General features: G+C 41.8%; 1 protein-coding gene across 2 annotated transcripts in view; it reads left to right on the forward strand.

Moving 5' to 3' along the window:
* Positions 1–16,082, forward strand: part of rasa3 (RAS p21 protein activator 3) — a 165,221-nt gene that overhangs the window by 66,232 nt on the left and 82,907 nt on the right. For both annotated transcript variants that reach the window (XM_059970552.1, XM_059970553.1), the window contains one exon: positions 15,733–15,850. In XM_059970552.1, the coding sequence (XP_059826535.1) occupies positions 15,733–15,850 (118 nt within the window). The remainder of the gene's footprint in view (positions 1–15,732; positions 15,851–16,082) is intronic.

A 16,082-nucleotide genomic window follows, 5' to 3' on the forward strand; every position in this document is an offset into this window, starting at 1 on the left:
AAATGTTTCCAGCTTCTGTACTCTCTTGTGCCTCCCTTTAGTTTAAAAATTACATTGTGTATTTCTTTCAGAAAAAGGAGCATTCTCACCCTGGCTTCCCTTGCATTCTCTCCTTACGTTGGTCCCATGGACCATGCTGAGCACAAAATGGCTTTGAAGGTGATCCAACTATTGAAGATTGAATTTTGTTTTGAAATTGCCTGAACTTGTGAATCTCCAAGTTCCAGTCGTTCTAAGTGGGATTAATGTTCCCATTGACCCACATCTGTTTTCTTGTTTATAAAATTGAAACTCTTAGTCGTAGCAATAAGAAACAGTTCTTTAGGTTTTAACACTTGAGGTTATGAATCTCCCATACAGATATTTCTGCATAATCCAGAAAGATTTTTTTTCTGATTAGGTTTCTGTTAAGGAAGAGTGAGATGTTGAATTAGACTACAAGACATACAGCATGAGCAGAAGTTAGACTTTTGTCATGGTATGTTTGTCTATTTCCTGCAAAATGAAACCGGTACTTCTTGACACTTTCCTTGTTTGTCTTCAATGTAGACAGACCACAACTGCCTAATCCGAAGGCAGTGCTCCAGATTCCGTGGGGAATCTCAGGAATTTGGAATCTTGCTCTGTCGTTTCACTGGTGCCAGATACCCTTCTGCCACTGCTGAGCTGTACACATTCACCCTGCTTCACTGCTTTCAATTTATCACACTTCTTCCAGGCTCTCTGTTAAACAATATCCAACACAGAGCTGGGATGTTGAACACAATATATTTCTGACTTCTTCCCTGAACTCTATCCAGATCTGTACCTGTTCCCAATTGTCCTTGTTTTCCTGTTATCGACTTGCTGTTAATTACCGCTTTAATTTTTCACTGCAGCACTGCGATGCTCACTTACGGCGGACTGTAAATGAAAGCTTCTACTCACGGTCCAGCATGCGGTACAGTTTCTGTTACATACCCAGATCCGTCAAAAACATTGGCTTCTGTCAGTAATGTCACATCTTTCCGTGACTTTCGACGCTGCTGTCTCATTTCCTCTTCATCTCTGATAGAAACAGCTCTTCATAGGAAAGTGCAGTTTGGGAGTTTTCTGTTGTATCACTTTCCATCTTTGTAATCAGGTTTTAGTTTGGTGATTGAGTTTAATACGTTATTAATATTTTCCATTAAACACTATTTAATGATTTTCTTAGGTCAAAGACCATCCAAATAAAACAATGTTCATCAAGCCTTGTTTCCTGTAGCGGGAGAAATCTATGATCAGAGGGCACAGCCTCAGAATAGAAGAATGTCCCTTTAGAACATTCCTGAGAAGGAATTTGTTTTGCCAGAGGTAGTGAATCTGTGGAATTCATCGCCACAGACTGCTGTGGAGGCTAAGTCATTGGGTATATTTAAAACAGAGGTTGATAGGTCCTTGAGAAGATAGGTTCAGAGGTCACAGGTTACGGGAAGAAGGCAGGAGAATGGGATGGAGTGGGGTAATAAATTGGCCATAATGGAATGGCGGAGCAGACTCAATGGGCGAACTGGCCTAATTATGCTTCTATATTTTATAGCTTTATGTTGATGGAAATGGAGTTAATATTTCAGTTCTGTGATCTGTTGCCTTTGTACTATCGCTTTTTGCTTTTATGATTTATCCATGCTAGAGTAGTGTCTTTCATACTTGACTGAATGGTTTATCTGTGATCCCTACTGGTTTAGTTCAAAGTTTCATTGGTTATCGAAGCATGTATCCATATACAACTCTGAAACTTGTCTTCTCCTGATAGCCATGAAACAAAGATCATAAAAGTCATTCAGAGAGAAACATCAAACCCACCCCACCCCACAATGCACAAAAAAAGAATGGCATCCTGATCATCAACCCCCAAAACCTACCACCCTCCCCTGCTCAAAACGGAACAAGAATATCAGCTCCCAAAAAACAACACTCCCCCCACACACACAAAAAAAACTAATGGAAACCAACAGAACATCAACCCCCAAACACCCTCCCCTTGCACAGCAAAATGGAAAGGGAACGAGTGATAAAAATCACAGAATATAAAAACCATAATTCTGGAAAGAGTCGACAATCCATAAACGCAACAGTCCAATCCATAAACACAAAACCACGATACCGTCCTACAATATCACTACCATTCATCAAAAGAGAGGGATGCCATACGAGGCAGAGAGGCCTACCCACCTGCCACAGCGAGTCACACAGCAATAGGCCGCTCACAGACTCCTTCTCTGCAATGATCGAAAGGAGAGCCGACGGCACTGAACTCTTATCCACCTTCCACATTCGCTTCGATGTCTCAATCTTCCTCGATGTGCTAATTGGCGAAATAGAGTAGAACATTGGCTTGCACCTATCTCAATGACTCTTGGCATCAAGGCCATCTGAGTACACGTGTGCTTCCAGGAATCTTCTCGGAGCACTGCGTCGCTCAAAACAATTTCCAAACTGTAAATCGTAGGCTCTAACAGTCCCAGAAACTGTTAAGGTGAAAAACAGATGAAAAAGAAGTAAAAAAAGAAATTTTTGTGAGCTATCTGGAAATGTTGACCAAGGGAGCATTGTACACTATTTTGTGTTCTTTGCACCCCAATCCATCATCTTTACATTGTGGAGCCTGGTATCTGACATTCACCTTTCCAATGTGCTGTTGGATTCTTCCAAATACTAACTAAATTATAATGATTAGTATCAACTTGTTGGACAGTTAAAGTGTCAACTTGTTGGACATCCTCAGTTAAAGTATTCCCTGGAATCAGTCTTCCTGCATTATATATGAGATCCAGCTGTGTATTTCATTGGTATAAACCTTAACAGCAAGACATAACACCCAGTGGCCACTTTATTAGATGTCTCCTGTACTTAATAGAGTGGCCTCTGAGTGTTCATGATCTTCTGCTATTGTGGTTTACCTATTTCAAGGTTCAATGTTTTGTGCATTCAGAAATGCTCTTCTGCACACCATTGTTATAACACAAGGTTATTTGAGTTACTCTCACCTTCCTGTCAGCTTGAACCAATCTGGCCATTTTCCTCTGACATCTGTCACACTGGATGTATTTTGTTCTTATACCAATCTCTGTAGACTCTAGTGACTGTTGCGTGTGAATAAATAAATAAATAAATAAATAAATAAATAGATCTCAGGACATCAGCAGTTTCTCGGACACTTAAACTACTCTCTCTGGCATCAACAATCGTTCCATGGTCAAAATCACTTAGATCACATTTCTTCCCCATTCTGATGTTTGATCCGAACAACAACTGAACTTCTTGACCATGTCTGCATGCTATTTTTTTGCATGGAGTTGCTGCTATATGATTGGCTGATGAGGTATACATATATCTGATAAAGTGGCCACTGAATGTATGTATTTTGAGTCAGGGAGGGAATAACTGAGCAAGGGGTGCCAATTGAAGATAGTGCAGAGACCACATATGTTGTGGCTGCACTTTTGCACAATAACATTGGACTATGATAAGCAGTCAAACCACTCTTTGTTCCATGCTGCTGAGGATTCTGTCCCTCATTGTTGTTTACTTTCAAACCATGGGATTGAATTGTGGTTGGTTTTCTATAAGATCAGTTTTGTTCTCTGAGCAAACATGAGGAATTCTGCAGATGCTGGAAATTCAAACAACAACACACACAAAATGCTGGTGGAACATAGCAGGCCAGGTAGCATCATCTATAGGGAGAAGCGCTGTCGATGTTCCAGGCCTGAAATGTCGACAGCGCTTCTCCCTATAGATGCTGCCTGGCCAGCATTGTGTGTGTGTTGAGTTTTGCTCTCTGTATGTTTTGTAACTCCAAAGCATAAAACTAATTGAAAGCAAGAACACAGAGCATGTCTTGGTTTTGTTGTTTCTTCAAGCAAGACGCATGCCTCTGATGTACACGTACATATAATCTTTAGTGGAATTATTTAAATAACAAAGCATGCTTAATCAGGCAACCTATTTACCATATTACTCAAATATTATTGAGATATTAAATATACAATACTCCCCCCTGATTAGCTATAAACTCCAACTCAATATAAAATGACAAGCTTGGACACCTTTCTTCTGGATGTGTTGCTATCGCGAACAGTGGATGGCAAGCTTCACTGGACAATGTGGATCGTAACGTGCAAGAATAGTGTCTGATGCCACAATTTCCGTTAGCTTTTGGAAAGTTACCTCACACTGCTTTGTCTATTGCCATTTCTTCCGAATCTGTAATAATGAGTTCAAGGGGTGGAGCACAGTGGTCAGGTTTGGCAATAACCTGTTACAGTAATTAACAAACCCTAAAAAGGACTACAGCTGTAACACATTCTTTGGCCTTGGGGCATCCACCATTGCGTTATTTTTCTGAGCACACTTCTATAATGCTTGAATGTCAGTTCTTTAAACCAAGCATTATTTACTGACCACAGTAAGTAATGCTTGGCGTAAAGTATTCATACTTGTTGCATCATGCTCTGGGCCCATAATCTTCTAATCTTTTTAACATTGTCGTGAGATTTTGGTGATGGCCCTTGTCATCCTTACCAGTAACATGATGTCATCCAGATAACACTGAGTCCTGGGCAGCCTTGCTGCACCTGATCCATGACTTTCTGCCAGAGTGCAGATGTGCATGCTACTCCAAAAATAAGCCTATTGTAGTGATAAAGCCCTTTGTGAGTGTTTACACTTTGGACTCTTCTGTATCTGTCTGTAGGTTAGCCTCAGCTGAGTCCACTTTGCTGAAGTGTTTGCAACGAAATCCTCTACCCTGGGCAGAGGGTATTGATCTACTTTTAGTGCTTTGTTGATGGTGACCTTAAAATCACCACAGAGTCAGACAGCCCCATCCTTCTTGACTACTGACACCATTGGTGTTGCCCATGGGCCCCACTCAACCTTGGAAAGAATCCCTTTGGTCTCCATGTGATCTAGTTCAATAGCTACTTTATCATGGCTTTGTAAAACTTGGGTAAGGTATTTTCATTTAACACTGTTTTATCCTTGACATGTTTGAGTTTTCCAATGCCATCCTTGAACACTGCTGTGGCATCATTCACTCTGTTCGTTCATTGTTCATTACATGCCATGTTGTATGACATGGGTGATCATGGTTTGTCTATGAGAATAATTGTTTGTGGCAAATTTTTCTGCAGTTATGGTTTAGCAATGCCTTCTGGGCAGTGTCTTTACGAGATGGGTGACCACAGCCATTATCAGTACTCTTTATGGAAGGTCTAACTGGTGTCAGTGTTTGCATAACCAGGATCTGTGATGTGCACCATCTGCTCATCGACTATCCACCACCTGCTCCCGTGGCTTCACGTGACCTTGATCAGGGGAATAAGCAGGTGCTACAGCTTGCCCAAGGGAGACCTGTAGGCCAGTGGAGAGAAGATGTGCCTTACACCTCCTTTGGTAGAGTTGTATTGTATAGGATAGTTTTTTGCAACAATACATAGAAGTACCGACTAGAGATGGGGCAGTGTTGGATCTCCTGTTAGGGAATGCGATAGGTCAGCTGACAGATTTATGTGTTGGGGAGCACTTCGGGTCCAGTGATCACAATAGCATTAGCTTCAATATAATTATGGAGAAGGACAGGACTGGACCTAGAGTTGAGATTTTTGAGTGGAGAAAGGCTAACTTTGAGGGGATGCGAAGGGATTTAGAGAGAGTGGATTGGGTCAAGTTGTTTTATGGGAAGGATGTAATAGAGAAATGGAGGTCATTTAAGGGTGAAATTATGAGGGTACAGAATCTTTATTTTCCTGTTAGGGTGAAAGGAAAGGTTAAAGGTTTGAGAGCACCATGGTTTTCAAGGGATATTAGAAATTTGGTTCAGAAAAAGAGGGATGTCTACAATAGATATAGGCAGCATGGAGTAAAGGAATTGCTCGAGGAATATAAAGAATGTAAAAGGAATCTTAAGAAAGAGATTAGAAAAGCTAAAAGAAGATACGAGGTTGGTTTGGCAAATAAGGTGAAAGTAAATCCGAAAGGTTTCTACAGTTATATTAAAAGCAAGAGGATAGTGAGGGATAAAATTGGCCCCTTAGAGAATCAGAGTGGTCAGCTATGTGTGGAACCGAAGGAGATGGGAGAGATTTTGAATGATTTCTTCTCTTCGGTATTCACTAAGGAGAAGGATATTGAATTGTCTAAGGTGTGGGAAACAAGTAAGGAAGTTATGGAACCTATGACAATTAAAGGGGTGGAGGTACTGGCGCTTTTAAGAAATTTAAAAGTGGATAAATCTCCGGGTCTTGACAGGATATTCCCCAGGACCTTGAGGGAAGTTTGTGTAGAAATAGCAGGAGCTCTGACGGAGATCTTTAATATGTCATTAGAAACGGGGATTGTGCCGGAGGATTGGCGTATTGCTCATGTGGTTCCATTGTTTAAAAAGGGTTCTAGAAGGAAGCCTAGCAATTATAGACCTGTCAGTTTGACATCAGTGGTGGGTAAATTAATGGAAAGTATTCTTAGAGATAGTATTTATAATTATCTGGATAGACGGGATCTGATTAGAAGTAGCCAGCATGGATTTGTGCGTGGAAGGTCATGTTTGACAAACCTTATTGAATTTTTTGAAGAAGTTACGAGGAATGTTTACGAGGGTAAGGCAGTGGATGTAGTCTATATGGACTTCAGCAAAGCCTTTGACAAAGTTCCACATGGAAGGTTAGTTAAGAAGGTTCAGTCGTTAGGTATTAATGCTGGAGTAATAAAATGGATTCAACAGTGGCTAGATGGGAGATGCCAGAGAGTAGTGGTGGATAATTGTTTATCGGGATGGAGGCCGGTGACTAGCGGGGTGCCTCAGGGATCTGTTTTGGACCCAATGTTGTTTGTAATATACATAAATGATCTGGATGATGGGGTGGTAAATTGGATTAGTAAGTATGCCGATGATACTAAGGTAGGAGGTGTTGTGGATAATGAGGTGGATTTTCAAAGCTTGCAGGGAGATTTATGCCGGTTAGAAGAATGGGCTGATGGAGTTTAATGCTGAGAAGTGTGAGGTTCTACATTTTGGCAGGAATAATCCAAATAGAACATACAGAGTAAATGGTAGGGCATTGAGGAATGCAGAGGAACAGAGAGATCTAGGAATAACTGTGCATAGTTCCCTGAAAGTGGAGTCTCATGTAGATAGGGTGGTGAAGAGGGCTTTTGGAACGCTGGCCTTTATAAATCAAAGCATTAAGTACAGAAGTTGGGATGTAATGCTAAAGTTGTACAAGGCATTGGTAAGGCCAAATTTGGAATATTGTGTGCAGTTCTGGTCACCGAATTATAGGAAAGATATCAATAAATTAGAGAGAGTGCAGAGACGATTTACTAGGATGTTACCTGGGTTTCAGCAATTAAGTTACAGAGAATGGTTGAACAAGTTAGGTCTCTATTCATTGGAGCGTAGAAGGTTGAGGGGGGATTTGATCGAGGTATTTAAAATTTTGAGAGGGATAGATAGAGTTGACGTGAACAGGCTGTTTCCATTGAGAGTAGGGGAGATTCAAACTAGAGGACATGATTTGAGAGTTATGGGGCAGAAGTTTAAGGGAAACACGAAGGGGTATTTCTTTACTCAAAGAGTGATAGCTGTGTGGAATGAGCTTCCTGTAGAAGTAGTAGAGGCCAGTTCAGTTGTGTCATTTAAGGTAAAATTGGATAGGTATATGGACAGGAAAGGAGTGGAGGGTTATGGGCTGAGTGCGGGTAGGTGGGACTAGGTGAGATTAAGGGTTCGGCACGGACTAGGAGGGCCAAGATGGCCTGTTTCCGTGCTGTGATTGTTATATGGTTATATGTATCTCCACCCTGACACTCAGAATCTTTCTTAATTCGCTTTCAGTTGACTACTGCGGGGATATGGCATGCAAATTGTGGGTGAATCTCCAATCAAGTTGTAGTTGTCTCAGCCACTCGTCCCCACAGGCTCGCTGTCCTGTTTTTACCACATACAAGCTCAATGTGGCTTGTTGGTAGTTGTATTTCCCACAGGAGTTATCTTTTCTGCAGTATAAGTTCCCAGCTGGATACCAGCAGGCTTTAGTTCAGTATCTATGAAATGCTGTTGAAGCTCATGTTGTGGAGTGATGGAGACAGCCAAGCCAGTGTCCAATTCCATTTTAATTAATTTGCCGTTCACTTTTGAAGAATCAGTCAAGGTTGTGCCAGCAAGCAATGTGACCAACGGCAACATCCTGCAGTCACAAAACTACTTCTTTCAAATGTGGTACTACTACTAACCTGCATGCGACTGGATCTTGTGATTTACAGTTTTAAGGTGTAATCTTGGGCCGATTGAGTGATCTGGTGCTTTGCTGTCTCTGAGGAATTTCGATGAGCAGAGTGTGCAACTTGGAGACCTGATGACCTGCAGCGGGGGCAAAAGTCCGTAAACAACTCCATTGCTTCTCTCTGATTGAGGCTTCAAGCAAGGTTGAAGTCGACGAGGATGGGAGCAGTGGACGGGGAGGTGCTCGGCGGCATTTGCCTCTCCTTCTCACCAGCTGCAGTCAGAGCAAAGTGCAAGAGTCTTGGGATCCTTTGTTTTGAGGGACTTTGAGGTTCCTGCTGCTTGTGTTCCTGGAATCCGGTCAGGCTTTTCCTTTGCTGTTCCTGAGTGGTTTGATGCGGACTGGGGCGCTTTGGCCTGTGTTGGCTAATGGCTCAGCCAGGTTTGTTTCTGCTTAGAAATTACAATTTCACACTCACTTTCATTCCTCACTGCAACTCTGTTGTGTCCCTCTCTGATATGTCCATTGATACAGTAATTTCAACTGCTCCTTTAAGTGTAAGTTGTGATTCAGTTTTTGAATGCTTCCTTGTAAGAAGAACTAAATAATCTCTCCTTGCGTCATTATGCCAATTACCAAATTGAGAATGCTAAGACAACTTCTTCAATTCAGCTATGTACGCTGAAATGGACTCCCTTTCCTTTTGATTCTGCTTACAAAACCCAAAGCCTAACAATGGTTTCAGTTCTAAATGTTCATGCTTTACTTTCACAATATCAGCAAAGCAAACAGCATGCCTTTAAACCCATTGCACTCGCTTCTCATTGGCGGTTTCATTTGCTTTAAGATACTGTTCAATACACTCAGTATACAATATCTGTTTGTCTCTAATGCAATCGAATATGTCTATATTTCCAATGTAGCCAGCCATTTCTGCTTTTTTAAAATTTATAACTATTATCACTTGGTATTCACTGTTTATGAACCCATGTACTTAGTCCATTTTCTGCCTCTTTTTTTAACTCAACCGTCTCTGTCTTTTCTGAAGATGCACATGCTCTGCTGCTTTTGTTTTTACCCGAACATTTCTCACTGTGCGTGAACAGGTAGGTGGTCATCTCAGGTTTGTTTAAAACTTCCTCATCATCACTAGTATGCTTTGTATCTCCAAAACGTAAAACTGATTGAAAGCAAAAGCCTGGAGCCAGGAATGTGTGTATCTTATTTTCATTTTTACTTCGGATGAGACACATACATATGATGTGGTGGTATAATGATGTATGTCATTCACGTACTTTTACGTATAACCAGTAATGAATTATTTGAACGACAATGAATGTTGAATCAAACAATATATTTTCAATATTACTGCTATATTAAATGCACAACATCCTCAGCTGATCCAAACCTCTGCTTTTGAATCGTTATCTGTCTGCTTTGCCTGAAGTTTACATCTCTGAATTTGTAAACTGGTTTGCATGAGGCAAGGGCAGTGACAAATGCTTAGTCTTCATTGTGCAACACAGCTCATTTACTGGAAATGAGAATTCTTCAGAGTTGCATAGAATTTTCTAACATGTAGCGCTGCTGTCTCTTAAAGTGAAACCATAATGACTCAAAGTTTGCCTGTGACTGTCAAAAATCGGTCTTTGGCCGGCATCTATAGACTCTTTTATCCTAATAGCTGCTCAGATAGTAACTTTGCTAGGCTGGTAAAGTAAACTAGACTTCTGTTTCAATTCATTTTGTGCTGAATCTTGGAATTTTTGCAGAAGTATTATCCTAGCTTTGAAGCTTAATCTCTTCCCTTCTTATCCCTATTGTCTGTTTCTCTCCCTCTGTCTCAGTCTCTCTTCTTTGCTCATTCTTTTCTGTGTCCCATTTCTGTTTGTTTATCCTTTTGTGTCTGTTGTACTTTTTTTCCCAAGTGGTCCTGAAGCTAGAGACCCGAGTCTGGGAGGCGAAGGTCCACGACATTGTGGAATCCCTGTAAAGCTTGTTAGTTCCTGCATGTGGCATACATATTTCCCGTGTGCAGTGCAGATTTCTGTTCACAGTCAAAAATTGGGTATCTGAAAGCAGGTGTTGAAAATTGAGCAGCCTTAGGCTTTTCTCCTGGGGGGCATTGAGAAATAGATGGCAGTGTCTGTACTGAATATCAGGTTGGTTCCCTGGCAACATCTTATTTTTAGGGGAGTGGCACTCATTTACACAAACATCAAAATTCCATGAGCAGCCAACTCACTTGACTCAGTTTGTGAGGTCAGTGGAATGGGAGTGATGATCAGAGATATTCTAACAGAACTGGAAAATATTTAAGTAGTTAAACTAATTTTAAAGTACTTCTGAAACATTTAATATAAGCAAAATAATGTCAGAGAATAACTAAAATAAAGTTTAAGAAAAGGAGATTACTCTTTCAATGAAATTGCACTTAAATGCTAGATGCCCGTTATGACTGCGGGAAAGGTGAGGAATCAGATATGAACTGTGTCTGGTCTTTCAGTTCCATGTCCAGCGGAGTAGGTAATGGGGTCTGATTTAATGTCCTGTTTGTAAGAGGGCAACCGAGAGAATGCAGCACTCTCCCAATAATGCTCCTTCAAAAGTGTAATCCTTCCTCAGTATTGCCCCTCCCACATTGTGACACTCCCTCAGTGCTGCCCCTCCTACAGCATGACACTCCTTCAGTACTACCCATCTCTCAGTATGACACTTCCTCCCCTCCTGCCTCTCCCACAGTGTGACACTCCCTCAGTAACCCCCTGCCACAGTGCGATGCTCCCTCACTTCGGCCTCTCTCACAGTGAGGCACTAACTCAATATTCAAAATTGTGACCATCCCTCGGTACCACCCCTCTCGTAGTGTGACTCTTCTTCAGTACTACCCCTCCCTCAGCACTGCCGGTTATGGCCTCCTCAATGTTGTATAAAGGTCCATCTTGGTTCCTTGCTCCAAGAGCCTAAATGTTTTTAACTTCCTTCTCAACTTACCCTGCCACTTTCAACAAACTGTCACATACACCCTAGATCTCTGTTATCGTACTTCTAGAATGTAACACTTCATATTTCTCTGCCACCTGTCTGCCCAGGTCTATATCTCTGAATTTAACTATCAAACAGTTCATTATCTCTTAAGTTTTACCATGCAGCTTTGAAAATTGTGACTTTACTCTCAAGTCCAAGTCATTAATTTTATGTTAAGATGAGCAGTCTCTGTTCTTGAGGAACTCAACTGTAAAATTCCTTCCAGTCAAGAAAAAAAAAGAAGCCTTCATTATTGTTCACTCTTTCCCATTACTTAGCCAGTTTTCTATCCATGCTGCTACACCCATAATATGCCATGGTCTAAAATTTTAATGACACTTTTATTCTGTTTCACTTCAACAAATACATTTTTGGAAGTCCAATACTGTATAGCTCATCAGCTGTATTTCTCTCATTGTCTCTCTAGTAACTTCACCAAAAACTTGTACTAAGTAAGTTAGTTAGACATGGGTTATCTTTAATAACTCCATGTTATTTCTAATACTCCATCTTTAATCAATCCACATTGATCCAACAATAATGGTATACGTGCCAATTACTATTATTTCCAAAAGTTTTCCCACTACTAATGTTGAACTGAATGGCCTGTGGTTACTGGGTTCATCTGCTTTGCAGTTTTGCGGTGCTCAGAATCCACCCCTGCATCTTCTACGTGTTTGGAAGATTATGGTCAGCACCTCCCCTACTTGTCTCAGTCGACCCTAGGATGCATTTCATCTGGACCATTCACCTACGCTGTTGGCAATTGTGTGCAGTTCTGGCACCCCATTATAGCAAAGATGTGGAGGCTGGAGAGGGTGAAGGAGATGTCTGCTAGGATTCTGCTCGGAGTAGTGATTATCAACTGTTAACCCAACCTGTTAAACTTAGTTCGATTTTCCTTTCCTGAAGCTCACTGCAGCTTTTTTTTTGTGACGACAGATTCAGTGGCATCGCGGCCAGGCCCTCTGCCTCACTGAGTGAAATGAAGTTGTGCTTGATGTTTCCACGCAAGCTCACTTGGCAGAACTGCGAGGCTGAACTCTCACAGACAGCAGAAGCAAGCATTGCCATGCTTCATCACTCTTTCTTTCCCATCCTGTCAAAGATTTTTTGAACTGTATTTAAGACCTACAACTTTTTGCATTTTGAAGACCCGTTTGGGAATCAGGTAGAATTAATCGTTATCAATGTATGTTGTAGTTGTACAAGACTTAAGTGAGACCACAATTGGAGTACTCTGTACAGTTTTAGTTTCACTGTTGCCATTAAGAAGTTGACTCATGTGAGCAGCTCAGATGGAAATCTTCAAATATTCCCGTTTTAGACTGCTATAGCGGAAATCCATAGCTACAGCTATGGCCAATACAGTAAGCAACATCATTTTATGGCATTTAAAAATCTTTCGCTACTCAAAATTGACAAATCTCGGATGGTAGTTTTTGGTAGCTAGTGCTAAAGAGAAGTGTTCTGACTTCCACTACTGACTATTCTGTTGGCAAGTGTATAGTCTCTAGTAAATAACATCAAAGACTTCAGAGCATGATTACTGTACCAGAGGGACATCGGGGACTGTTGTGATTTTTGTTTCTCGGAGACTAGGATGTCTCCTGTTATTCCGAACATAGCGATAGAGCTCATTGGCTTCACGATTCATTGCCAAGATAAGACTTAATTCTTTGTGGTGGACAGACATGGCAGATCTATCCCAGTCCTGCTCACCAGACCTGGAACATCTCACGATCAAGTATTCGTTTATCTATTGAGAGTTTTCAGCCATTATCTTGAAAGTGGTGTATATCTACCTCAGGCCCATATCAAGCAGACTCTAGACAAACTGAGTGATAGAATTCTCCCTGATTTTGGAGGATTTTATCTAGGCCAGCTTGGAGCTTTCTAAATAATTACACCAGCATGTCTTTTGGAACCAACATGCTGGACCACTGCTACACCACCATGAAGAACGCTGACTGTACTATTCCCATGTCCGCACTTTGGAAAGTCGATCATCTGGCTGCACACCTACTTCCTGAGTATAGGCAGAGACTGAAGAAAGCAGGACCAGTAGAGAGGACCAAGAAAGTATGAACAAGGGAGATGGAGGAAGCCTTGCAGGACTATTTTGAGTTGGCGGATTGGACACTATTCAGGGATTCCTCTTCGAGTCTGATGAATATGGTACAGTTGTCACTGACTTCATTAACACCTGTGTGATTGTGTGTGTGCCTTCGAGAATATACTATACATACCTGATTCAAAATCCATGGATGAACCAGAAGATTTGTAGTCTGCTAAGGGCTAGATCTGTGGCATTCAAGCCTGGTGATTCAGGACTATACAAGAAGACCAGATACAACTTACAGAAGGCAATCTCAAGAGCAAAATAACAACTCTGAATGAGGCTGGAGGTGGAATCGATGGACATCAACTTTGGCAAGGCATGCAGGCCATTACTTCTTACAAAGCGAAACCTAACAGAATGGCAGTGATGTTTTACTCCCAGATGAGCTCAATGCCTTTTTATGCATGCTTTCAATGGGAGATGAGGAAAAAAGCTACTGCTGTGAGGATCCTGCAGCACCTGGTGACTCTGTGATCTCTGTCTCGGAGGCCAATGTCAGAACGCCTTTCAAGGATGGTGAACCCTTGCAAGGCGACAGGCCCAGCTGGGGTACCTTGTACTTGGCAGGGCTTTGAAAACCTGTGTCAACTAACTAGCGTGTACGTTCAAAGACATTTTCAAGCTCTTATTGCTACAGTCGGAATTTCTCAAAAGGGCAATAATCATACCAGTGCCCAAGAAGGACAGGGTGAACTGCCTTGATAACTACCATCCAGTGGCACTCATGTCAATGGTGATGAAATGCTTTGAGAGGTTGGTTATGGCTGGAATCAACTCCTGTCAAAGCAAGGACCTATTGCCACAATAGGTCTACAGTGGATATAATCTCATTGATTCTTCACAGGGCCTTGGATCACCTGTACAATACTAACACTTACATCAGACTGCTGTTTATTGACTACAGCTCAATGTTTTACACAATCATTCCTACAGTTCTGATCAAAAAGCTCCAAAACCTGGGTCTCTGTACTTCGCTCTGCAACTGGATCCTCGACTTCCTTACTGGAAGATCACAGTGGCTGCAGCACAGCCTAGTATGGGAACACCCAATGCCCAGGAGCAGTGCACTAGAAATGAGCATAATTAGTGAGGACTGTTAATAATGATTCATCTGATCTGGGCCAGCAGAACCAGTTTTGAGGATGAGGCCTGCTGCTGGCATATTTTATCAGACAGCCTCAAAGGACTGCAGATGCTTGATTTATATTGAAAGTCATCTACTCTCAAGGCTCTGTGATCCCATTGGCTTGTTTGACCCATTTAAGCCCCATTGCAAGGGGACACTGTCAGCCGCTCCTGCATTCTAGGGAGTGGGGTTGAAAGATATCTGTCCATTGTGCCGCCGACTGTGTCGCTATTTTGTGACAGGTTTAAAAATACATGGAAGTTCCATTTCCATGACAAAATGGATTCAATTTTTTCCCCTACCCTAAGTGTCCGACTGGCATACATCCCTGGAAAACTGGTGTTTCTTCTCTTGAAGACAATGTAGGCTGTTGCTTCAGTGCAGTAATAAGGGATCTCTTCACCCAGAGCATGGTGAATTATAGGAACTTCTCCACACAAGAGAATGAGGTGCTGGATTTATTCAGCCTCGAGCAGTGCCTTGCCTAAGGTGACATAATGAAGCACAGCCCCATCTGCCCTTATAGATCAACGTAGAGGATATCTTGTACCATTTACAGAAGGGGGGGGGGGGAATTCTCCTCTGTTAATTACCAATATCTAGCTGTCTGTGGGAGCTTGGTGTGTGCAAACTGTCTCAGTTATCTCCTGCATTGCAACAGTGCTTGCACATAGAAACTACTGCACCAGCTGTGAAACGTATTCAGATATTCAGAGATTCTATGCCCTCTTGACCTTACCCCTCCCTTTGTCTGCAGTCTGCTATCCTACATAATCCCGCACACCTCCAGTTCCAGCCTGGGGTGGGGTTCTCTGTTTTTTACCTGCATTGTCATTGACGGCTGAGGGCCTTAGTTCCAGATTCCCTCCTCCATCTCAATTCTTTCTCCTTTGAGACCTGAGGGAATGACCCCCTTGATGAAGCTTTCAATCAATTGTAGTGCTTAAACTTCTTTGTCAGCCTGGAGATGTTTGACACACTAACCATACAGTAATGGTAGAAGTTGTTGAATGTAACCCTGAAAGGCCATCTCCCAGTGTGTAAGAGTAACTGAAGGCAGTTTGTGTTATGAGACAGATTGAAAACAATAGTGGTGACTTGTGTATCTGAGCTGGGGGGGATTTCTTTGCAGATTTCTTCAGAGAATGAGCTGCTTTAGTTATTATGCTTTCACCGTCAGTCACCTGTCCCTTATTCTTGCCTTGCAGGAGAAGCAAAAAACATGCCTCCCTATCCAGGGCCAAATAAGATGAGGGACTGCTACTGCACAGTCAATCTGGATCAAGAGGAGGTATTTCGGACCAAAATAGTGGAGAAATCGTTATGGTACGTGTTTTAATGTGTCTGAGCTTTAATTTCATCTCAATAGTTTGGCATTTCTGGGGAAATGAAAATGTTTTAATATTTATGTGATCCTTGACCCACTACAATGGAGCTGACAATTAAGAACACAAAGTAAGAGCTGGTCCCACAAGCCTGCCCTGTGTCTCAATTTATGCAGGTCTCGTCTCCTTTTGTGTATAGTTCTTCATTGATTCTATTGTGTTTCTTTGTATCT

This window comes from Hypanus sabinus, chromosome 5 (assembly GCF_030144855.1).
Source record: "Hypanus sabinus isolate sHypSab1 chromosome 5, sHypSab1.hap1, whole genome shotgun sequence".
Lineage (NCBI taxonomy): Eukaryota > Metazoa > Chordata > Chondrichthyes > Myliobatiformes > Dasyatidae > Hypanus > Hypanus sabinus.